Source organism: Eleginops maclovinus, chromosome 18 (assembly GCF_036324505.1).
Source record: "Eleginops maclovinus isolate JMC-PN-2008 ecotype Puerto Natales chromosome 18, JC_Emac_rtc_rv5, whole genome shotgun sequence".
Classification (NCBI taxonomy): Eukaryota; Metazoa; Chordata; class Actinopteri; order Perciformes; family Eleginopidae; genus Eleginops; species Eleginops maclovinus.
This window is the reverse complement of record NC_086366.1, coordinates 9,796,783-9,823,338: the sequence shown is the minus strand read 5'-3', so window position 1 is coordinate 9,823,338 and position 26,556 is coordinate 9,796,783. Positions and strand designations below refer to the sequence as shown.

The 26,556-nt window shown below is 40.5% G+C and overlaps 1 protein-coding gene and 1 non-coding gene across 2 annotated transcripts; both read right to left on the bottom strand.

The window, feature by feature from the left end:
* Positions 1–296: 296 nt before the first annotated feature.
* On the bottom strand, positions 297–25,064 carry LOC134879745 (NADPH oxidase 4). The gene is made up of 18 exons (XM_063906236.1): positions 24,912–25,064; positions 24,395–24,490; positions 21,244–21,354; positions 20,772–20,856; positions 19,006–19,103; positions 18,744–18,771; positions 18,376–18,448; positions 12,411–12,491; positions 11,616–11,775; positions 10,150–10,314; positions 9,858–9,920; positions 8,900–8,960; positions 7,988–8,069; positions 6,169–6,288; positions 5,939–6,047; positions 5,621–5,689; positions 2,735–2,835; positions 297–1,883 (listed from the first exon to the last, which is right to left on the bottom strand). Exons 1-18 carry the CDS (start codon positions 24,966–24,968, stop codon positions 1,763–1,765), a joined length of 1,680 nt encoding a protein of 559 aa, XP_063762306.1. The 5' UTR covers positions 24,969–25,064; the 3' UTR covers positions 297–1,762.
* Positions 2,244–2,315, bottom strand: trnad-guc (transfer RNA aspartic acid (anticodon GUC)). Its single transcript has one exon. It is a non-coding gene; the product is annotated as a tRNA-Asp (tRNA).
* Positions 25,065–26,556: the final 1,492 nt, after the last annotated feature.

The following is a 26,556-nucleotide window of genomic DNA, read 5'->3' as shown; positions in this document are numbered from 1 at the left end:
TTGCAGGGATCAAAACTAATAATACTTGTTTGTTGTCAGTTTGTATATTAACTAGCAATTGTTAAATGAATGGCTCCTTTCAAGTTCATATTGGACGGCTATTTGGAAAATTAACCAACAAAGTGAATTCATTAATCTAATGAATGCCAGTAAACAGTTGATGCTTTTTCACAAAATAAAATATTTAAAAAACTCATTATGACTTCAAATAATATTTATGTGATAATAACATAAAATGTTGCCAGAAATGAGTAAATGTTTCCCTACTTATTATTTGCAAGCAATAAAAGATATAATAAATAGAACATCTCTTTATTTCAAGCTTTGCATTGTTCTTAACTATAGAAACAATCCTAAAAACAGACAAACAATTCAACATTCAAATATTTAAATATGAAATGCTAAATAAATGGTAGTTTATCACAATTTCAGTGATTATGTTTCAGTCACATCAGAAATATCAAGAGGTTGATTCTTTGCAGAAACCACCACTCTCCTCATTTCTTTGTATGAGTAACTTGACTTTCTGGAGATATGTATAAAAGATAATAATAATAATGACATACACTTTGCCAAAACCCTGCAGAAGTTTTTCTCATAACATTAGAAAATAACTTTATACAATATAAATAATTACAAAAACAACTAAGAATACTGGCTTGAGGTGTAGTTTAGGTTTGCTTTGTATAAAGACAGATTTTGATACACATATGAACAGCAAACAACTAAAGTAAAAGCAAAGGCCCAATATCAATCGTGCCGCTACACCCTCTCCTTACTTCCACTCCTTTTAGCGTGTACATGGAAGTCACATTATATAAAGTGCCATCCCAAACATATCAGAGGTGAGTGGAAAGGAGTTAATCACAGACAGTGGGTTCATTTCGTTGTAGCTGTCAGACAAGCAGCCTTTAAACTTGCTTACATTAAAAAAGGAATGCCACCAAAAGCTTGGAAGTCGTATTCTTCTCGATGTTGCCTCTTTTATACCAAAACAATTTTACAAAACTTAATAGTTCCTGTTTCTGTTGTAGAGATGGAAGTTTATATGAAGGTTGCTGCTGTGTTTATATCTTACGCCTTAAAGAAGGGTGCTTCGTTGAGCTGTCAGTGCAAATACAACACCAACACAAAGCGGGAGGGTGTACATTAGATTATAAACTGGCCAAAGACTGAATCAGGTGTCCATCATGTCCACTCCTTCTCTCTCTTGAAAGCAAATCCCAGCAGATTCTGATGATGATAAGCAACATTTCCCAGAAGGCCGTCCACAAATCCTGCTTCCGTGAGTGGGACACACTGATACTTTTTGGTTGGTAGCGCCTGGTCGGTACCGGTTCTTTGTTGTGACACTTAATTTGTTCTTAATTTCACAATTGATTTTCCGACATGGTTCCACCTTTGTGTTCATTTTAATTAACTGTTTTTTAAAGGATACATTTTTTTAAAATAGCTGATCCCTGCATGATGTTTCTGCCTGGTGCACTGAAAGATGAATTCCCTCGTCTTAATAATTATGTTGTTGTGTTTGTGGAATTTCAGCCTGGTCTCCTCTGTTTTTCTTGTTTCTTGAATCTTTTAACTGTCAGTCGTGGATAGGGCTGTTTGTTAAGATTTTTTTTTTTTATGGGGTCTTTTGTGACCTTAGGGGGGTGCATATGAAAAACAATATAGTCTGTGAATGTTCAAGTTCTTTTGTCCACTTTCATATGTCAATTGGCAAAGTTTTTCAGTGAAACATAAAACCAGCTTGGACGTTCGATCAGCTAAAGGACTCCTTGTTGAATTCAAAGGTTGTTCCAGAGGATCGGGATGAGTTACACAGTCTGTGGAGAGTCCTGGAGATGCCCTTTGGTCCGCAACAGAAAACCCCAACCCGCTTACTGAAACCACAGATAGAGGGAGATAGAGAGAGAGGGAGAGAGAGAGAGAGAGACAGGTTTAACAACCTCCTTATAACTTGTGAGTGTAAAGGTTACTGCCTTTCTGACTTCCTGCCTTTACCAAAGCCTTTCTTACAAAGTAAGATCAATAAAGCTGTGTGTCTGTACAGAGTAAGAGCTCAAACCTTTCCAAATCAGGTGCAAGAATTATACACCGATACAAAAACATTGCATGAAGTGTTTCTCATAGTTCACCAACAGTTTCCTGCTACCTCTGACAGGCTCTGATTCACCACAGACAGGTGTTACGGCTTTCTGTTGATGCAGTCAGGGTGTAGCATTCTTTAAAAAAGTGTAACTCTCCCCGTCGGGGAATTGAACCCCGGTCTCCCGCGTGACAGGCGGGGATACTGACCACTATACTAACGAGGAGTTCTGATAATGTGTCACATCAATTAAAGGCCCAAAACTGTCACTCAGAACTAGCATTTCTATTTGGCCAATATATATGTCTTACATTTTAAATTAATCTTGGTATTTTGTCATTTATTCTGGGGGAAATATAAGCTTTTTTTTACAGTACGATCAAAAATATGCTAGACAATTTGGATGAAATCAATGATATTATTATTACAGACATAGTTCTTTTTGTCTCTGTGGCCTTGTTTTGTGTTTTAACACAAATCAAATCTGTTAAGATAAGGTCACCAAGAGCTGTTTGCCACTATAGAAGTGCTTGTGCTGAATCAATATGACACAATTAATACTGTGTAATCCAGGCAGAGACGAAGAGTTTAGATGTAATAATCCTGGAGAGTAACTTCACCCCTGGACATTCAGAATCTACTCACTGCTTGTTGGTTTTCCCGATCTCATCAAACAGTAACTTCCACCTGGGCCGACCAACCAGCAGCCTCGAGGTGAGTGGACGGTACTTCTCCTCCGACATGCTCTGGAAAATAAATAATCAGTTATAACATCTACGTTTTTTCCAATCCTGCAACAACTCATTGGTTTTGGCCATTTTGTAGTAACTGATACCACACTTAGATATTATCGCTTTTTAAATTAAGATTTTAAGCAATCCTTCGTGTTATTCTTCATATTTCCTTTACTAGACACATCTGACCAACTCAGTAGTAAATGAATGATACTTTTTATAAGAAAATCCCTTTTGACATTTATAGGTTAAAAGATCCCAATCAGGACAATGGGTACTCCATGTTCCTCGGGCCCGCTGTTCCTCCACTCCACTCATGCTTTCTCCTGTTATGCTGTAAACTGCAGCAACCTTTTTGCTCCAGTTGAAGAGCCAGTAAATGCTATCTGTAGTGCAAACAGCTGTGGGCAGTTATCAACAAAGCCGAGCCAAATTCAGATGCTGGCAAGGTGGGATTAAATGGAAATGAGCTGCATGGGTTGTTTCTGCATCTACCAAGAAAGTTAATATACTGAACCTTGTCACAGTTTATTATTGAGCTGATGCAGATTAAAATAATGGCCTTAAATCCACCAGGTAAATGTGATTTATCTGAGTTCCTGTATGTTGCACTGTAGTGCTTATGTGCTGTGTGTTTATGTATGTCTGAGACAGTGTTGACAGTGCTGTTTTAATCTGCAATCATAGATAACTTTGAACCCACTTTTTAGACTGCTGGATCTGTCTGGGGTCAGAGACTGACAAACATATCGTATATCTCTGGCCATTTCCACAGTGCATGGGTGTGTGTCAAGGGTTGGGCAGAGCAACATGTCACTGCCTGTTTGTGGTGAGCCGTTTACGCTGATACAGATAAGGATCTTCTAAGGCAGCACACAGAAGTGTTACCGGATTTCCTGCCTTTACCGAAGCTTGTCTCACAAACTAAGAACAAAACTGGATATCTGTGCAGAGTGAGATCATTCGTTCATGCATATTTTGTGCATGGACAAAAACACTACATTGAGTGTTTGTCATAGTTCACGGACAGTGCCTCTGCTACCGCTGACGCCTCTGATTCATCACAGACAAGAGTTACGACTTCCTGTTAACTTGGTCGGGGTGCAATGTGGTTTTAAAAAAGTGTAACTCTCCCCGTCGGGTAATTGAACCCCGGTCTCCCGTGCCGCCCCCCGTGGATTCTTTAGCTAAAAGTCCCTAAACCGTTTCCCATTCATTCTCCATGGTAGTGCTAAACCACTACGGATGTAATATATGTTTGGCCGCGAGTGACGCTGTGGCGGACTTTTGCCAGTAAGCGCTGTTTGCTCTCTCGGCCCTCCCTCTCCCTCAGTCAGCGACAGACAGGACGGACTGCACACTCTACTTTATGTCTGGACCGAGGCCCGGCCCTGACCAATGTGCCGCCCTAGGCAAGATTTTAGCTTGCGCCCCAATCATGGTCAGTCAATATTTACCTGGCTGCCATATCTCACTACAGGATGTGTATTTTGTAAATTGTGTGTTTTTCTTTATCTTCATATTTCTTAAATGCATATTGTCTTTTGTAAAGCTGTCTTTGGCTCTGTTGATGCTGTACCACATTTAAATTTACCCTCTGTGGGACCAATAAAGGGATTCTGATTGTGTACTATATTTTTTATAACATAATCTGTTTTGAATATTTACTGTTTCTGTTGTTTTTAATAAAGATTTTCTTGATTTAGTATCGACAAGACTCAAAAGTGAATGATTCATACTGCATGGTCCATAAGTTAAATGTTAATAATACTTTCTGTTTAAGGTATTAAATAAATACTAACACAATAACAGTCACTATAACACATTGGGGTTCACAATTCTTGATTCATCTTGATTCTTGATTCATTATCTTTCACAAACTTTGCCCCAACCCGGGAGTCGTGTCTGCTTCCATGTAATGCTGCATTTTCATTGGCTGTCACTGAGTTCCACCTATACACGACTTGCCGTCTCCTGACAGGCAGGGATACTGACCACTATACTAACGAGGAGTTTTTGTCTTCATGTCACATGACCAGTAAATAGGAAGTCATCAATTAAAGGCAGTAACAGAACATTAAACATATCCTGGGTTGGTTTTTCTATTTGATACATACATATCTGATATGTTTGTTGTATTATCAATAGTTTGGCTTGATTTCAAAAACATAAACCATTTCTTTCGGGAACAATAGAGTCCTATCTTATCTTAACACTAGAGGAAATATTAGCAGCTATTTACAGTATGATCAAAAATATGCCCAAACAATTGATGAATACAATAATATTGATTTTGTAGGTATATTTTGTGGCCTTGTTTCATCTTTTAACAGAAACTGAAGCGAGTCAACATTTCTGTAAACATGATGTCCCGAATAAATATTGTCTTTAAGCTGTGAGAAAAGCCGAAGAGAATGTGAATCTGAAAAAAGCATTTGAAGTGCTCACCCTGATTAAATCTGACACAATAAATATTCAGAGAGAGAACAGTCAAAACACACAGTCCTAAACCTACATACAGGATTTGAATTCCTTGTAGCTTCTCTCTCTGTCACATACCGCCCTCTAGTGGTTTAGCTTTGACTGGCATATAATATATCGATGAAAATATCAATGAGTGAAAAGTCAATGCAATGATAAAATAAACATAAAACTATAGTGTGTGTGTGTGTGTGTGTGTGTGTGTGTGTGTGTGTGTGTGTGTGTGTGTGTGTGTGTGTGTGTGTGTGTGTGTGTGTGTGTGTGTGTGTGTGTGTGTGTGTGTGTGTGTGTGTGTGTGTGTGTTTGTCACACCAACCTGAAGGTTGTCTGTCTGACTGACATACAGTTTCAGATTGAAGTAGTCCGGTCGGTTTTCCTGCCAAAGCTAAATGACAAACAGAGACATAGCATCTATTTTAGAAGTCCTGCATTTCATTTTCATTTGTGTTTCTTTGTATGTACTTTGATTTGACTGCACCATTTTCTACATACTGGCTTTTTTTTACGGTTAAATCAGGGGCATGCACAGATATTTAAGGGGAAGTGACTCGGGTCAAAAAAGAGACTCTTGTGACCTAGGGCTGTCATTTAAAGACTCCAAAATAATCCTTTAGCATGCTGACTTTGTCCCTACCTTGTGATGAAGGGCACACAGCAGCTCAGCAAACCAGTAGAAGGACTGGAGCTCCCTGCAGACCCACACAAAGTACAACCTCTGCAACCTGAAACCTGTCCATCCATCACTAAAGAAAGAAGACAGGAAGAAAGAAAGAAAGAAAGAAAGAAAGAAAGAAAGAAAGATATGAATAATTCCCTAAATTGTTTCTCATTTGTCAGTGTATAATATAACTTTTCATAACTCACAGGAGAGCATGCAGCACGCAGGCAAATGGCGTGACTCCTATTCCGCCCGCGACACAAACACTGACGTCGTAGTTAAACACTTCCTCTGATGGACTTCCAAAGGGACCGTCCACGAAGAGCCTGAACATACAGTGTAGAAAACACAGGAAACAGTTAAAACAAGCAACTGGACAAACATACATACATAAATATATACTTTTCCCTCAGGATCAAACACACATAAACAGACAAACATCCTGCATTGGAAATCCCACACACACATACAAAAACAAACACACACACACACACACACACACACACACACACACACACACACACACACACACACACACACACACACACACACACACACACACACACACACACACACACACACACACACACACACACACACACACACACACACACACACACACTGTTTGAGTTACTGAGGTTTAAGGGTCATCACCCCAAAAAACAGCTGCTCAAATACTACTACTACTATATCAAAAGCATACACACGCAAACTGACATCTTTCTCACACACATTACAAACACATAGATACTGTATAAACGCACCAAGAAAAGTCAAACCAGAATATTTCTTTGCTTTAAAAAAAGTAGCTTCAGATATAGTCAGACACAAAACTCAAAACTGAGCCAAATAAAAAAAGCTTGGTAATGTTAGAGCAGCCTTTACCCACCCCAACACTCACCACTGCGCCAAGTGAGGCTTGGCTCAGTGTTACTGTCACATAATCACAAGTACTGTGGTCAGAAACTCTTCAGAGAATTACCAAAAACCAAGGGGCCAGGAAGTGCAGCTTACATTGCAGCAATTGTTTGAAGTGGCCAAGCAGTGGTACTACAATTTCCGTGTCAGTCCGTGACGTCATTGGGCCAATAAAAACGTTTTCCCATTGACTTACGTTGGGAAAGACACGTCTGTAAATCAGCAGATCATAAAAAAAAATCAAATCAAATCAAATCAATAAAAACATTTGCCCTCAAGACTCGAGACATTTTGGCTTCTTGCGCCACTGAGCAATTTTCTTAGGAAAGAATGGGGTCCCTTCTCCAACGCAATAGCCAGTTCTCTTTATACATCCATGACTTAACATGGTGTAGCAAATTCAAATGTTAGTTAGTCAGCGTTGCAGTTATAGGACAGCCAAATGTTTAGCTTGGTTGTAGCTGGGCTAAAAGTTTCCACCATTTACCCAGCCTTTATGTTAAACTAAACATGTTTGAACATTAACAGAAATAAAACTTGTATCAATATTGGAGGAATTGTATATTTCCCAATATGTCTGACTTTTCTTTTTGCTTGAAAATAATATAGAAATGTTTTGAGGCAGTTCAGTGTGATATAACCTGTATTAATTTTACCAAATACTCTATTTGTGATACTTAAATAAATCATCATGACGTCTTAAATAGTCAGAATTGCTTTTATTGTATTTATCCTGATCAAAATGGAAATAAGTGTTTAAGTCTTAGTGGCCGTAGAATGTTAACAAAATATGCAATTCAATTATTTAAACTAAACCAATAAATGGAAATTAACCCTACCTTCTCTAACCATTAATTGGCATTGCTGTACACCTCGCCCGACTTTATGCAGTGAGGTGGTTTCGATGGTTTATTTAAATCTGGTTTACTGTCACAAAACAAACTAATCTCCCTCTCCATCTCTCAAACACAGAGCAGGAAGAGCAGGGGGGTCAGAGGTCAGGAGGTCAAAACCTCTGACCCCTCTATGATTCTGTGCCTTCATGAGAAATCATGTCAATCACACACACACACACACACACACACACACACACACACACATACATACTTTGGGTATCTCCTCTGTTGCACCATGGGAAGGATCTCCAAGTCTATCCTTGGTTCAGGAAGTAACAGCTGTGTGAACCGCTCTGAGGAGAGGAGAGTTTTTAAGTTTCCTGTTATTTCATCCACTGATCTACCTCTCTAAGAATGGACGGTGACATCAAGATCATCATGCAAACATTACTGTACAGTTATTGCCATATTTAGAGGTGTCTATACATTCCCACTGTAAGCTTTCCATTGTTTCTTACAACATGTGGTCACAGCAGATTAAGGGGCCAACACAAACAGACCCGCTTCCCTTTCTCTGCTCTGGAAGCATGTGTGTGTGGATCTGTACAGTAGCAAGAGAGAGAGAAAAAAGTGTATGTGTTCTCGAGTATGTCACAGGCCCCCAAAGGCTTCTTCTAGAAGTTAATGCCATTTAAGTCTGCTGTATACCAATGGGGCTAATGCATAAGAAAAAAGGAAGGATAGGATAGGGATTTTTATCACTGGCACTAATTTATCACTATTCCCTTTTCTCTGACAAACTTTACACGTTTGTGAAGTGCTTGTGCCTCATAAAGATCTACAGATTTGCAGCCCTTTAGATGAAAACCACGTAGCTCTTAAGTTATTAATAACTCTTATTTGTGTGTCCATGCATAGTGAGAAAGAGACACAGAGGCAAAGTCACACACGTAAAATGTAGGTTTTTGGAATGCTTCCCCAGAGAGAAGGGACAAAACAAAGAGACTTCCATCCTCTCGACTCTGATAGGCAACAACATTTTTTTGCGTGTGTCTATTTGTCGGTCCTTTTATCTGTGCGTTTTTGCACATGTAAGCACTAGTGTGTGTGTGTGTGTGTGTGTGTGTGTGTGTGTGTGTGTGTGTGTGTGTGTGTGTGTGTGTGTGTGTGTGTGTCTACCCACCAGTCCAGTCTCCCACGACTCGGAGATGAATGCCAAAAGTGTCCTTGTTCTCTGTGGGAACCTGCAAGGAGTTAAGAGAGAGAGCAGACAGTGAGTCACAACAGAATACACACACACAGAGACACACACACTCCTGGTTGTTGGAAGGCAGTAGAGGACTCATACATGTGCAACTAACACATAGACAGACATGCACACACACAACCACGCTACATAGCGAGAACTCTTTTCATTACATTTTACAATGTGCGCACACACACACACACACACACACACACACACACACACACAGCCACACACACACTTCCTGTTGGCAGGCCGCATTACTAGCCTCAGGGGTCTGTCTGCTCTCTGTCAGTGTGATTCGCTTCCCTGCTCCTCAGAGCTCCATAACACACCAGGCATAGGCATGCACACACTGGTGAATGTGTATGTATGTGTGTGTGTGTGTGTGTGTGTGTGTGTGTGTGTGTGTGTGTGTGTGTGTGTGTGTGTGTGTGTGTGTGTGTGTGTGTGTGTGTGTGTGTCTCTTTGTGAGTTGGAGTCAATTCCTGAATGCTGACTAAACAGCAAGAAGTTTGTTTGTCTTCCGCTTTTGCCTCATACAATCTGGACTTAATCTGAAATCATTTACAAACAATCTGAAACTGAATATATATCTGGACGACCCAGCTGTCATTCAAGTGTCAGCCAGCAGCAGAGGAGGGCGGGATGTGTAGATAGACAAAGAACTGCATGTTCTTTGCCAGGGGGAAGAAAGTTTTAGAAACTGTAAAAACAAGTGTGTGTGTGTGTGTGTGTGTGTGTGTGTGTGTGTGTGTGTGTGTGTGTGTGTGTGTGTGTGTGTGTGTGTGTGTGTGTGTGTGTGTGTGTGTGTGTGTGTGTGTGTGTGTGTGTGTGTGTGTGTGTGTGTGTGTGTGTGCATTGTGTCATGAGTGAGGAATGCAAAAAGTCTTACCGTTGTGAGTGTGAAGGGATGGTTCTCAAATGAAGAGACACCTGGACAGTTAAGAACAATATACTGAGAAAGAGACGGAGGAGAAGGAGAGACAGCAGGACAACAGAGACAGAGAGGATTAGAGAGGGGGCATGTGAAGAGCAATCAAAGGGTTGAAATGCAGGAGAAAAAGTCAGATGAAACTTTAATTTAGGAAACACACAGCAGAGGAATTCTTCAAAAAGCATCATATGACAAAATCGATAGCAAAGTAGTGAAAAATTGAGGAGATAATGCTGTAGTGTCTTCTCACCTGTCCGGGTCGAGCTTTAAAGTGTTTCTTCAGCATGCGCAACTCAATGACATCACAGGGGTGCCTGATGACTGTCACTATGGTAACAGGGTCGCTGCTCCGGATGTAGCGGTAGAAACGCTCGGCACAGTACAGACAGAGAGGACCGGACACCCAAAGCCATGTCTAAAAACACACAAAGAAAAAAACGGACTTTTCTAGATCATTTTATGAACATTTATTCATCGAACACACTAAAGGAAGCAGTTCAAAAGAAGAGAGATGGCCATCAATACAAAAACAAACTGTTGATTTCATTTAATGCTGAAGGGTGCTTAATTCATACAGTTATTTCGGGTTTCACATTGACGTTACATTGGGAAATGTGGTTTTACAGGCATGGCTCCACAAAATGAGAATTGAAATGAGAATTGGTTACCTAAAAAGCTTTTCTCTGCATAGCCCTGCAGAGAGGTTTGCATTGATAGGTGTACATTTTCATTCACAGCCTTCATGTCATATCATACCCTCTGAAGTAAAGATGAACTCTTGCTCTTCTAATAAATCAGGAGTGGAAAAAATATAACAATTTTGTTACATTTTGTAAAGCATATCATAGATTTTATGACAATTTGTGATTTTTAAGAAGGTTAAACTTCTAACGATCATCACAGCATTCAAGCATCCAAGATGGTTTTCCCTGTTGCTTGCCCTATTGTCACACCAGCTATATCAAAATGATGGACGAACTAGCTAGGTTTATTGTGTTACATTTTTTAAAACAGATGCAAATAGACAATGTATGATTAGTCTGTTTACATTAGTTAGGTCAGTAGCATCTGTGTTCATCTTGCATTTGAAAAAGATGTCACTTTCTACAGCTGTTTGGCCACAGATCTGTTGTTCCTTTTGCCAATTGATCAAAGTTGTCTGAAATTCCTACTAAAAATTACAACAGGAAGTAAACTGTTATGATGTTTTCCCCCTCAAGGCTGCTCATAATTTCGATCTGTGTGGTATAAAAAGACTGCAGCGTTAGCTCTGACACAGGAAACTCTGGGAATCCTATGTTGTATTAGTTGCCTTTAATCAAGGCTAATTCTCCTAACACAACAAAGCTCTGAATCAGACTCAAGAGAGTTTATTTGTGAGAACACATTTGAAATCTCTCCATCTTTCTACCTGTGTTTCTGCTTATTTTTGTTTGCAGTTACCGTCAGCAGACTAATTGCTCACAACTCCAGTAAAAACCTGCAAAGCATAATGGGTTTTAAGGGGGATTCTGTGGAACTAGCTCGCTGCTTAACGACCATGTGCAAACACGTAATCACACACGCAGGAAGAAACGCGCACAAACACAGGCCTTGATGTCGGAGGAGGATGCTTGCCCCTCCCTTACAGCACTGCACCTCTAATAAAGTGCCTCCTACACCTCCCAAATACTCAACACATGTGTACAACACACCCACACAAACACACACACACACCTGAGGGTAGTGCGGCTGGAAGTGAGCCTCCTCTCCGCATCTTCTCTCTTCGTCCTCACCCGCCTCCAGCTCCTCACGCTGCTGCTCCGTGCTGCTCTGATTGGTTCCGAGGCAGCCAGGAGGGTGGGCCTCTAAGTTGGTCTGATACTTCAGAGCGCCTCTGATGGAAAAGACAAGAATGGAGATGTTAGATGGGGATTTTAGTAAAAAGGGTTGCCTGTACATTAGGTGTGATTGTGTTTGTATGTTTTTGTGTGTCCAGCGTAGGACCACAAATGTGAAGTGAGAGGAAAAATAAGTATCAAACATTAAAAACAGATACTGCTATTTGACATTACACTGGTTAGAAGGTATATCAATACGCTGTTATTTATTAAATCTCAATCACACCACATATAACACAACAAATGTACAAGCACATACAAGATACACGATTTTCCATTAAAAATGCTCAGAAAATGGATTAAAAATAAAAAAAGGTCTTGAGTAAGTGACATTATATTAGCCTGATAAATAAGTCTATAACAAGACTTTTTATTTAATGAGTGATTCAGTAAACACTGCATGATTTATTTTAGTAGAGAGTCAAAAGTAGCTTGAGCTAATAGAGATGTCTCCAGCTGCCAGTGGGCGTCACCAATATTTGCTGACACATTTGAAGCTAACTCTTATCTTGTTTTCTGGAAGAAGTGGTTGGGAGAGACACAAATTGTGCAGAAAAAACATGCCGACTCATTCAGACAGAGAAACCCACACAAGCAAACACACACACGTAGATTTAATGCTTAGACCTACCCGACCATGTGCACCATGAGGATGATGTAGAACACAATGAAGAGGTTGTGTGTGTACCAGAAGATCTCATAGTTGGACAACCTGAAAAAGAAGCAACATATAGGATTTAAGGAACTCTTCTTACACTAAGGATGTTCAAAAGAGCTATAATGATGAAAAGTAGATTTAAATGAGGAATTATAACATTGTAATATGATACAAGGAAACCAGAGAACAAAAAGAGCCAAGACAACAAAAGAAGAAAGCGAGGTCAGAGTTTGTTCAGGAGCAGACGCACAGACTCGCAGCACAGAGCCTGAGTAAGCAGGACATCAGAGGTCAATATTAAAGGGGTCATTACACACAACGACCCCCCCATAAATACTGCAAACAATGAGCATCAAACCCTGTACTCATCCTCTGTTACTGGAACTTCTTTCATGTTTGTTTTCTTATAGTATACCCTGTTTCTGTAAAAAGGACATCACACAGCTGGGCAGCCTAGTTCAATATAAAACTAAATGAAAGTGTTGGGTGATCATTGCTTCATAATCCAGTGGTTTTCTTTTTTTTTAACAACTTTATTTTCCAGTTTTTCAACACATTATTTCGAACATTGATGCCAGACAGTTGTAGACCCCCCCCCAAACGACACTGGCAAAAATATTAGCTAGTCGGTCGTTGGATTAGTGTAGTCGGTGTACTACCTTAAATTGTATTAATCCATGTCTAATACACAGAGGTGTGTATACATGAAATAATGTTTTCCCAGGCTTCCTCTGAAATACAATCTCCAATATCCCCTTCCCATGCTTCTTTAGTTTTATCCCATGTGGGAGGGCAGTTATTCAGAATAAATGTATATATTTTGTACACAGCCCCTTTATTAACAAATGCCATGTCCAAACGGGATGGTGTAAAAGGGTGATTAGACATTATTGGTGAAAAACGGTATGCCTTTCAGATTCATGTTTTCTAAATTGACCCCAGATCTTAATTGAGGTTTGGACGACTACGTTTGAGTTAAAACAATAGTTTGAGAAAAATCTGAATCATTTCAAACAAAGATCTGGGCAATATTGTCATTTTAACAGCATTTATCCGCCCTGCTAGTGTGACAGGTAGCTTTGACCACCTATCTCGATCTTTCTTGGTATGTTCCAAGATAGATTTGTAATTGCACTTAAAAATTGTCTTAACTTAGCCTGCTATCTCAATACCTAAGTAAGTACATTTTTCATTTTCAATCCTAAAGGGCAGATGACCATAATTCTCCTGCCTTGCCAAGTCATTGAGAGGAAACAGCAGAGATTTTGACAAATTAATTTTGTACCCTGAAATGCTCCCAAATCTCTGCAGTAAGGAGAGAAGATATGGCATGCTTTCTATTGGGTCTGATATTTGTAAAAGCAGGTCATCTGCATATAGAGATGTTTTATGTACTATGTTGCTTCTGGAAACGATCTTAATCCTATTGGCCGATCTGATAGCAATCACTAAAGGCTCAATTGCAATGTCAAATAAATAGGGTGACAGACAGCATCCCTGCCTTGTTCCTATAAAGCTTAAAATAATAAGAAATAAGACTGTTCGTTTTAACAGCGGCTGTAGCTGCTGAATATATTGTCTTAATCCATTTACAGAAAACAGGTCCCAGTCCAAATTTTTCCAAGGCTAGATAGTTCCACTCAATCCTATCAAACGCCTTTTCAGCATCAAGGCTAACGATAATTTCAGGCTGCACTGTGGATTTAGGGGACAATAACTAATTAAACAAACGCTGTACATTAAAAAACGACTGTTGCCCAGGAATGAAACCTGTTTGGTTTTCAGCCTTCTTGTATAGTTGCAACAAAGAAGGCTGATTGGCCTATAGGAACTACACTTTAAGGGATCCTTGCCTTTTTTCAATATCACTGAAATTGTCGCTTGAGAGAGTGTTGGTGGCAATTTGCCATTAGCCAGAAATTCGTCATATAACGATTTCAAAACAGGCACAATTTTCGAGGAGTATTCCTTATAAAACTCGATGGGAAACCAATCCCGGCCTGGTGCCTTCGCTGTACGAGACAGTCTTATTGCGTTTTCTGTTTCTCCAACCGTTAATGGCTTTTCTAAGGAGTACTGAGAGTCTGGTGAAAGTCTTGGGACATGTAAGGAATCGAGAAATGACTGAATTTCAGACAAATTAATGTCTACCTCTGATTGATATGATAATACAGTAGTACTGCTTAAACTGGTCATTAATTATTTGAGAATCGTGGAATCATCTGTGCAGCCAGCTGCTGCTTGAGCTGAAGTGCAAGGAGTCTCCCTGCCCTGTCCCCATGTTCATAGTAAACCTGTTTAGTTTTGAAAATATTTGTTTCATCTCTCCATGTCAAAAGTGTATTAAATTCAGATTGAAGCAGTACTTTTTCTTTAAAGAGATCTCCCGTGGGCAAGAGAGCATACCGTCTATCAGCATCTGCAATGTTGTGTGTCAATTCCTTAAGTCGCTTAGATCGCTCATTGTTTTTGTATGCAGTGTATGAAATAGCTTGTCCCCTGATGTATGCTTTTAGGGATTCCCATAGAATACTCCTCGAAATATTGTTGGTGAAAGTCAATCTGGTCACTGAGGTAAGTTTCAAAGTGTTCATATGAAAGCAAATGGGGTCTAGACGCCAGGTGCGCTGGGGTGCTATATTACCAGGAAACATCATATCCATTTGTACTGGACCATGGTCTGATAACACAATGCTGTGGTACTGGCTCCTGGGGATTAAAGGAAGTAATTGGTCATCTACAATGAAATAATCAATCCTGGAATAGCTATGGTGGACAGGGGAGAAAAATGAAAATGGTTTAGTATTAAGATGTTTTGCCCGCCACGGATCTGATAGGCCACAGGAGCGCAGGAAGAAATGTATGGCTATCGCAGATGCTGACAGGGTACTATTAGGTCTAGGCTTGGATCTGTCGAGCTGAAAAGAAGTTTATGAAAAACTGTGAGTCATCCCAATTCGGTCCATAGTTATTAGCCAATATTAAAGGAGTATTAACAGCCTGCCAACTGCAGCAATATATCTACCGTTGGGATCAGATATTATTTCAGAGAGTTCAAAAGGTATCCCCTTTCTAATTATAAGTGCTGTGCCCCTGGCTTTGTAATCAAAACACGAATGATACACTTGCCCAATACAACTGCATCTCAGCCTCTTTTGGGAGTTAATATTCAGATGTGTTTCCTGCAGAAACATCACATCAGGCTTCAAAGATTTTAAATGGGCAAATATTTTACTCCGTTTCACCATTTTATTTAGGCCTTTGACATTCCAGCTGATGAAAGAAATTGCACCTTGTTGTTTATCTACAGCATCAAGAGCCATAACTCTGCCATTGAATATATGGTCTGGACATGAAAGCTGGCAAATTCTGAACACATATGTGCATGCTTGGGTTAAGACATGAACGAAAAGGAAAACAAACAAAAAAAGTATCTGAAAACAGACAACAACTAAAAAAGTAACAAAAGATAAACTCTTATCCTGGATCCCTGGGCTGGTCTTCTTAAGATCTGAGACTGCCCTACAAACAGTCATCCTACTCCTAGGCATATAACACGTCAAGACTAACCTAAACTCTCAACTGAACTGTGCAAGGGCAGAACAAGATGAAATTTAATTAAACAGGACCCTTCTCCAAGCACCGTCATTGCTGCACTTATTTGGTCAAAGGCTAAAACAGCCTTAAAGTTAAACACTTACAGTTGGGAAACACAAACAGCTATAACTTAAGAAAATCTGCATTTGTTGTAATTTCCCTGTCCCAAAATAGTTGCAATCGAGACTCATCATTGTCCATAGTCTACATATAAAACGCAACCAACTGTAGTGTAATTAACAGTCAAACATTATTCAGACCGGCTGCGACATTATCATGCAACTCCGTCCGTACCTGTTATGGCCCTAATGTTGGTTATCACTCTCCCTCAGTGCCCCGCGGGTGCAAATCCGTCTCAATGTAGTGCTTTGCCCTGATTGGGTCTTCAAATGACTTTTGCTCACCAGCTGAGGTTGTGATTTTAAGTGTGGCTGGATACACGATACCATACTTCACACCAGGGCATCTGCGCATCAGCCCCCGGACCTCAGTTAAGGCTGCCCTCCTTTTCCTCACCGAGAGCGTGTAGTCCGGGTAGATGTGAAAATGCTTGCCGTTGTGGAAGATGGGCCCAGCTCCCATGGCTTTTCAAAGAACATCTGCCTTTTCCTGAAAGTAGTGGAATGTAATGATGATCGGCCTCGGGGCGTCCCCATCAGCTGGTTTCGGCTGTAAGCTCCTATGTGCACGGTCAAACGTCGGTGTGTAGCCCAGGCTCAGGGCATCCTGCAGCAGTAGAGCTATGGCTTTCTCCGGTTGAATATTCCCAACCACACCGACTAGCCTGCCGTTATCCCTGCGTTATCGGGACTTTAAATCTTTGTCCACCAACATGTTTACTTGTGAGGACAGCTTAGTACCTTTAGCCTCGAGTTCCACCACCCGGGTTGCATAGCAATTAGCCCCATTAGCGTTCTCCTTCCTGACATCTTCAATAACCTTAGTAAACTCTGTGCATACATTGAAGATTTCTGATCTTAAGTCCCTCGACAAGTTGTCTATTTTTGTGTGCAATTCACCTGCAGCCGCCGTCACAGTTGAGTCGATCTTAGTTAGCACACACTGCTCAGTCCGTTTTAAGGCGGCCATGATTGTCTGTGCATCCACCGGCCATGACCTCCTCAGGCGAGTCCGCGGCGTCCTGGCCTGGCTTCAGTGTTTGGCCCTTCGGCATTTTTAGAAGTTTTTATGCACAACCAAATCAAAACACGGTCAATTTTAGATAACTTAACATTTTAGAGACACATTTGCCCCACGGCACCGAGAAAAGAGGCGAAAATAACTTTCAAGATGCCCTTTCCAAGCAGAGCTCACAAACTGCATCCTCACTGCATTAAAGCTGAACAAACACGATTTAAAGTGTTTCTCTTGTGTCCAGCGTTCACACAATGACAACAAATGTAATGGCTGGCTCATATTTAAATACTTTTAATATTATCATCCATCCGAATTAAAGCCACATTGTTTGCTTTTTTTTTTTTAACAGTTTTCAGTGTTTTTGACAGCCACGAATAACAATAATGTTCAGGTTATCTTGATCAAATAAGGTTATTAGTTAGTCATATTTAGTATAGGGCATTAATGCCTGGTAGTGGATCATTGTGAGTCATTATGCAGGTATTCCTTCCCTACCTTTATTCAAGCACTCCAGTCACTTCCCCAAGCTCTTATCTTAAGCTTTAAGTGGTCTGGAAAAGCCTCTTATCCTCTGTTCAATTACTGAAGAAAGTAAGGACAGCCTACACACACACACACACACACACACACACACACACACACACACACACACACACACACACACACACACACACACACACACACACACACACACACACACACACACACACACACACACACACACACACACACACACACACACACACACACACACACACACACACACACACACACACACACACACACACATGCACACGTGCAGAATGGGTGACCCACTATGACCCGAGTAATGACAGAGCCATGAGTGGAACACTTAGTGAGGATTTCATCTGTAACAGAGGTCTGTTAGCATGTCTCCTTATGGTTTCCATCTTGCATTTCTCTATGACCTGACACGCAAGATGAACTCAGGCAGAAACAAAAAGGAAACAGAAACCACACAAAGAGATACATAGCCACAGAGATACATAATTACAAACACAAAATAACTGTACTAAGACTAAGAACTAGATACCAGGCTTCCATTCATTTCAATGAAAAACACAGCAAACCAGTCAAAAAAGGGTTTCTCTCACACATGCAAAGCTCACAGACATTGATACATTAAAACCAATATTCTAGGTTTCTGAAACCTTTCATATTTATGGGGGTCTGGCTGACCTACCGTACGCAGTAGGAAGATGAAGTAAACATCAGGAAGAGGATGAGAACCAACAGGAGGCCCGTGACTCCTGGGACTGAAGAAAATTAGCCAATTAAAATAGGACACAGTAACGTGATACGCATTTAATAGCAGGCAAGCAATCTTGTTCTTCATATGGAATCATTTTACCCAATGAAACAGCAAAAATACAGAGACTGAATGCAGCATGATTTCCTTATTTCTTCCTGAAATAAAAGCCACTCTAATCTGCAACATGTTTACACCCTTATATTGTTTTTAGTTTGACTTTTACCAGCATAAACATCAGACACACACACACACCTCTGGTCAGAATGAAACACTGTAAAATAAAGAGCAGTTTTTCTTACTTGTGGTCATAATGATCAGCTTGGGGTCCTGGGAAGGATACATAAAAAACTGATGAGGTGTGCAGAGGTGGGGTAAAGGAATAGTACTTCCCCCTTTTTTAATCCTTCAAACAACTACTTTCGTCACTCTTGGTGTGTGCAACTTAGTGAAACACTATAAATGCCTTTAAGGAGATTTTCCAGAGTTCTGGACAAGGAATGCATCAAATCAATAAGGGGCATTAGAAGTAAAAAGGACAATGTGTGTGTGTTTGTGTCTCACCTCTCCTCTGTAGCGAGCCAAGTTGAGAGCAGGGAAATCCTCTGAGTAGCTCACACTGAAGTTGACAATGTTCGCCAGATGGGCAGACACATGTACAACTACAGGAGAAGAGAAAGAGATACACAGTACTGATTTGAAACAATTTTGGGGCACAGATAACAGCACAAATATGAGACAGCTTCTCTGCTTTAAACACTCACACCCACACCAAAGTAACACACACACACACACATGCACAGAGTCTTAATTATAAAGGTCAAAATGATCTGCAAGCGGAGACACTCGTACAAACATCTCTTTGTATATTCAGCAGAAAGTCAGCAAAATATCCCTGACTCACTGAAACACACCAGACACACACACACACACACACACACACACACACACACACACACACACACACACACACACACACACACACACACACACACACACACACACACACACACACACACACACACACACACACACACACACACTCTCTCTCTCACACACACACACACACACACACACACACACACACACACACACACACACACACACACACACACACACACACACACACAAACACACACACACACACACACCTCCCTGACATCATAGGCTAAACATGCAGCCATTCGACAGCTGATGGAATTAGAGGGCGTAATCATGAGACACAAGGGTCCTTTTTTTTCTCACTCACATCCTCTCTCACCCACACCCCCCCTCTCTTTCTTCTCTCTATGTGTGTTTCTCTCCCATCCCTGCTGTCTCTCTGTCTTCATTGTCATTTGCTGTCTCAACACTTTGGAACTCAGCTATTAGAACATGAGAGCTTTGCCTGAAGGGAAGCATGTGCGTGCGTGCGTGCGTGCGTGCGTGCGTGCGTGCGTGCGTGCGTGCGTGCGTGCGTGCGTGCGTGCGTGTTTCTGTCTCTGGGTGTGTTCAAGTTGAGTTGGTGAGTTGAGGAGTATAAGAGGAAATGAGACTTACTGATGATACCAAAGTGAAGAACATTTCTATGGATCTGCTTTATGTCAGTAAACATGAAGGCAGAATAATTCTCTGAACACGGCAGCTCATGCAGCCTCGAAAGTTGTTTGAAAAAAAGTGAGTTTCTCTTAATGTGTACAGTCACTTGCTCTCTGGGACTGAGAGTGTTCCTTGATAAAGTTATTAAGGAATGGGACAAGATGGGTCAACCCCTAACCTTACATGTTCACTAGTTTGGACCTTCTGACAGGATTACCTGCAGAGAAAGTGAGTGGTGATGATTACCACTCAGCCTTCAGAAACAATTCTATTATCTGATGTGGCTCTGGAGCTGCATTTTGAGATGTGTGGATCTTGTATATGACCCCAAGTAGGGAGTTAGGAAATCCTGGCATGTGCTGCTTTAATTTTGACCATGTTTTCTTAATCGGTCTCTATGACTTTATGGAAGTAAATACAAAACCATTATAAAAAGTCAAATTTAAATCAATAAGTCAAGACATCTTCAGAGCAGAAAAGTTGCACACTGTGAGGACAGGATCACTAAAAGAAAAAGCACACAGTCTATTGTTCTATGTAGATGGCTTGTGCTGACTGAGCTTTATCGTGAGAAAGAGTCATGTGTTTCCATACAGATACGAAGCCTCTCAGGAAAAAAAAAAAATGGATAAAAGGAAGAAGCCTGTGAAGCCGAGACCCAGTGGACACACAGCTGCTGGAAGCTCTCATGATGTCATGAGGGGACGGGAAACTCACAGGAACAAGCTGTGGTGATAAGTGACAGTTTTTACCGGAGAAGATGCAGATGGCAACTCCACATGCCACATGAAAGGTCTTGCTCTTGTCCAGCAGTCTGCGAGTTTCCCTGCTCGATACCTGCATGAGTGTGTGTAGTCAACCAGATAGGAAGTGTGTGTTAATTGAAACAAGGGAAACATAACACATATACTTAACTCTCAATATATCCTCTTCCTTCCCTATATTTATGTTGTATCTTTACCAATAACTCACCAATAAAATAATGTTTTCTTGCAGTTTAACAAAAAAATCTTGCAGATATACCTCATAGGAAACACCGCATTTGCAAATGAGAAGTAATTTAAAAACACTCACGGGAACACCAAAACAGATTTTAAACACATAAATCCTGCACACTTTCAAATTGACAATTGGCTAAAATCAGGTGTCTCTTCCAACTCAAAAAAACATTTAATCCCATTCCCCTTTTTTTTTTACAGCCATTCAACTCAGTCTTTTCCTTACCGCGTGTGTTCCTCGGACAAAGGTGAGCAGGGAGCGACACATGGGCAGCAGCACCAAGCTGCAGTTCAGGTTCAGCACCGACGCTGACGCCCTGCTGATGCACAGCCCTAGCTGGAAAACACAGACACATTCTAAGGTTGCTGAAAAGGGGCCTGAGGCAGCAGATGTAAAGCGATAAGGGCCTGGCGGATTAAGATAAACACTTTTGAGCAGTTCCCATTCAGATTTGGTCTATTCAATGTTCGCATTGAGGGGTTGAGGCATGACTTCCCGCCACACAGGGTTTTTCAAAACCATCTTCGTCCTTCTCAGTGTGGAGAGCTAATAATCGTTCTCCTTAAGCCGTCTCTTTGCTGAGGCTTTGACTTCAAATAGACAAGTATTTAGTTTTGTTAGAAAGATCAGTTTAGCTGCATGTGTAAACAGTAAAACCTCTGCAGAATTCCTTCTTCCTGTCTTTCTGTCTTCACAACTTCTTCCGACAGTACTTACTCACCTAATATGCTCTTTCTCACACTCTCAAACCTTTTCTAGCTACAGCTCAATAATCAAAGCAGTTTTCATGCGGAAACACTGGATGTTCTTTGGCGTCTACAAAACTCAGCACATTTGAACACTTTCTTGGCATCCTCTTTGAGCACTGTTGGTGCCGTCTCTTCAGATTATCCATAATAAACTCAAAAAAGCAGTGTAAGAGATGAGGTGTGTTAGTCTTTAGATCTGACAGAAAGAGATAAAGAGGTGTGTGGGAAACTGTATTCCAACATTTTAGAAGATTTATTAATGTGTTGTTTCAAGGTCCCTCTTAGAAGAACAGAAGAGAGATGCCCGATCAAAAAAATATCAAATAAAGTGAGGAACAACAATTTGTTGAACTGCGGACTGAAGCATAAACTTTGGAAGTGAACTGCATACCACAGAGATCCTGAAATGTAAGAATGAAGCACACAAACAGGCCAAAGTCAGGATCTGCATTTAGCACGGCAAGGTTAACACTAGCGGACTCAAAAGTCTGAAACCTTTACCCTTTCAAACTATCCCACGCACACTCACTCAACACAGTTTCCCATAGACAAGCAGCTGAAGGCAAAACCACAAGCAAGGAGATCTGATATCCTGCTGTCTGTAAATCCCCAACACCAAGAACAACACACACACACACACACACACACAAGTCAAAGAGATAAGATGCCTTTTAAGTTAAATCTAAATTACTTGCAGCAGCATTAAAGCTTTGAAAAACGTCATCTTTCAAGTGAGTGCATTGACGCACACGCAGATACACCAGCACACACACACACACACACACACACACACACACACACACACACACACACACACACACACGTATAAACTCAAGCCCTCTGGCAAGGCATTCATTCAAAGCCAGTGGCGTGCCCGCACTTGCCCTGTGCCTCCCACTGTACAGGCAGTGCATGAATAGCTCACACATGCTGCTCGCTGCCATATCCTATTTAAACCCTAAATTCTAACAAATCAGACACCTTTCTTTCAACCCATTTTAATATTGACACTGACATAAACTAACACCAATTCTAATTGGTGAAGGGCTTAGGAAGTGTAAGGTGATTGGACAGTAACGACAGTGGGTTTTGTGTGATTTTCTCCAAAGAAAAGGAACATTTACTGGCGCAAACATGCATATAACAGACAAAACACACACACATGCATTCACACACACACACACACACACACACACACACACACACACACACACACACACACACACTCCAACCTGAACTTGTGACAACAATTACACCAGTGCTCACGAATTAATAGGCATCAAAATGTAATTCCTGATTCTATGTGAGTGTGTGCGAGACTATGCCCAGGCTCGTGTCACAATTGGATAAGTGCTATAGCCAGCAGAGACACACACAGGCTCACACACACAAACACACACACACACACACACACACACACACACAAGGCTTATTGCCGTCACAGAGTTTTAGAGTCACAACTCAGGCTCATTAGACCTGCATGTGACAGTTAACCAACCATCACAAAACTTGCTGCTGTGATATAAATAGAAGCCAGGGGCAGCAAGTTTATTCAGAAACAGAGATTTAGTCCTTGTACTGATGGAAATTGTAATGTCTGATTGTTGTCATCTGGGAAGTTACTAAGAAGGGTAGCATGACCCATTTTGGGGCCTTTTTCACAGCAGCCATTATGACATGTCGTTTCAGGGTAAATATTAATAACATTAATGATGGCCCTGCAGGTGGGCTAGGGCCCTGCAGGTGGAATAGGCCCTGCTGGCTCACTGGAATGACTGTGACAAAGTTAATAACACATCATTTGTAGAAATCTAATCCAGCATTAGTGAAAACACCTGTGTAGGTGGAACACAGGTGTTTAGTGGCTTTAAGAAGTCCCCCCAAAAAAAGGAAAGCCAACGTACAATAGAGATGTGTCCAAAATCACTCACTCACTACTGCATGTATATATGATTGATATATTCAATAGTTTGTTCTATGTTTGACAGCAAATAGAGATTAACCTATTTATTTTTATACAGCAAACATTTACATTTCTCACTAAGGAAAGTACAGGTTTTAGAGATAAGGTTACTGATGTCACAACGTTTGCCATAAAAACAACATCATTGAACTAGTACATAAGGGTCTGTATGTTGTTGCAGGTATAACCACTTACAGATGAGATGTGTGGGATTGCAAGTGACAATATGAAGATGTGAACACAGTGGTGGCAGATCGATAAAATCTGATTTTAAAAAAAATGTAAAGCTTGCCAGGCCAGCAAGTGACTTTTGGTATTAAGGTAATAAAATAACACAATAGACTACATCCAACCTAATATTCTCATTGCAAACTTTTGTACATTTTGCAATTTAACAGTCCAAGAAGTATTGTTTGAGGCAATTCACATACAAACAGTTAAGGAAGAGTTAAACATATAGATAGAACATTTTTTCTTTATAGATAGAACATCTTTTCTTTATAGACAGAACATCTTTCTTCACAGGTTGGTATCAAAAGAATACTTGTTTTAGTTAGTTCATTAATAATAAAAACTTTGAGGGCATTATAGAAAACTGTTCGGACACAGCAGGAAAATGATAAATGGAGAAGGTTATGAAGAATGTAAATGTCTAAGTTCTTACCCCGAGCATCTTGTAGAGGTAGTGATACTGCTGTCCAGTGGAGTACAGCAGAAAGGTCTTTAGGAAGAGCCAGGTATTTGCTCCCAGCCACAGCATCTACACACACAGCACAGGAAGTACAGTTTAATGTAGCTACAGCATCATTATCATGATGACATTGTCAACACAGTAATCAAGCACAATGTTTTCTACTGGGATGTCCCTAAACAAGCATTTAAGCAAAATAACATAACAGGATGCTACAAACAATACATCCTTTGCATATAAAAGTATGAGGAGGCTGTATTGATACAGCATATTGGCTGACAATAAACTCACTTTACGGCATTGACAAAATGACAGTCAATTCATGCCTCCTCGGGGGGAAAGTTGGTACGGAACTTCGTGTAAACATATTGCAAGTTGTCTTGAGATAAGATAAAAGGTGTTGCAAGGGCTCTTGAGCAGCTACAAAAAAACGTATCACGACACAAGTGGAGCCAACCAAATGTAAAACATCTGACAAAGGTTTCCCCACCAGGACCAAGTGTTTTCCTCCCTCGTTGGCGACCCAGCTCCGCATCGACACAACCATGATGCCTTCACGGGCTCAGCAGCTGCCGAAACTTTTCCACCAAAGCCTCGGTGTGGCTGCGAGGTAGTGACTCGTCCAACCTGTAGCTCTGTCTCTATGTGCCTGTCTGTCTGTGTGTGCGTGGTGTGCAGCTTCCACAGACCGGCCGGTGTCTGCTCCGTCCCCCCTCACTCCTCCTCCGTCGCCACTGACTGCTCTGAGCTCAGTTTGACTTTTCATCCCCCGAGAACAAGTCCCAAAGACATGACTCAATCTTAAAGTTTCTCCTCACTTCAGCCCAGTTGGCTTTACCACAGGCCGGGACTTAAACTGAGCAGTGTCGTTAACACATTTTGAAAAAAAACCTTTAAGATAATAAAGTAACCAACACAGACCGGAGAACAATAAGCAATGCTCTACACTGAAACTTCTCTGACAATAGAGGGCGCCACAGTCTAACAACGAAGTGACCGTGTGTTCGACAGACATTCATTTTGGTTTTCTTCAGTGGTGTAGTTTAATGAAGTACATCAATCAAGTACTATACCTAGGTGCGATTTTGGGGTACCTGGGGTAGTAGTTACTTTACAGATTCAGATGAATACAAATGATAAATAAACTAGTACAATACAATTATATACCTAATCCAGTTGTAGTACATAAAGTACTTAGATTAGCTTCACCTTTACCTGTAGTGATGAACACATTAATGCATATTCTATATATTTATAACACATTTCTTATACAAGGCGCTGCTTTTTGAACGATGATTTCAGTGTTTTTCTGTACACGGATGTCAACAAATTGGACACTGTTTTCATTGGATTCGAGTTCATCTTGTATTTTTACATTTTTATTTTAAAAAATGTTACAGTATTTTTAATGCAAGGCTGCATTGATTTGAATTCAGTGGGTCACATAACATGAAAGCTATTGAAAAAAAATAACACTTTTGAATAAAGAAACACATGATATTGAAGCTATTGAAAAATGTCAACAGTCCTTAATTAATTTATTTTAATTATTTTAATTATATTCAAACATTATAGAAATAAATACAAAGCGTATCGTTTTTGTCCTGTGTAGTTATAATACCTGGTATGGTTTGGAGTTTAATCATTAACCCAAGTCATGGTCCATTGATTGTGTAAAAGTAATACAATATAGCAATTTTTTTTTTTAAAGATACAGTGTTTTGAGAACAAGGCAGAGCTGCAGTCTCTTTCCTCCCCAAATTCCTGAGGGCAGAGAGCCTCCTCCACACTTCACGCTCCAGCCCACCGCATAAAAGAGCTGCACTTCAGCCCTTACAGCTGTTCACAGGACCAGGAGGGGTCAAGCACGACCAGGCCCCGTGGGTCTTATAGTGTAACAAAATATACAAGACTATTTATAGCAATACAAGTGTAACTTGAGTTTCATCCTCAACTGAATCTGAATTGGAAAACTTTAATAAACTCGCTCATTATTTACTAACACACCTTCTGCTAAAGGATTCATAACTTTAACGTTGTTTATTTTCTGTTTTGTTGGGTGATAAGAAGTTATGGTGAATTATCTACTTTATATGTCAACTTTATGTCAACTGTAGATGCATTAAAGCAGCCGA

Excerpts from the sequence above, each read along its gene's own strand:
- LOC134879745 (XM_063906236.1), bottom strand. The coding sequence starts at position 24,968 with ATGGTTGTGTCGATGCGGAGCTGGGTCGCCAACGAGGGAGGAAAACAC. Across the intron at positions 18,449-18,743 it reads GCTGATCATTATGACCACAA|TCCCAGGAGTCACGGGCCTC; the intron begins GTAAGAAAAACT and ends AATTTTCTTCAG. Across the intron at positions 6,048-6,168 it reads TGCGTGCTGCATGCTCTCCT|TGATGGATGGACAGGTTTCA; the intron begins GTGAGTTATGAA and ends TTCTTTCTTTAG.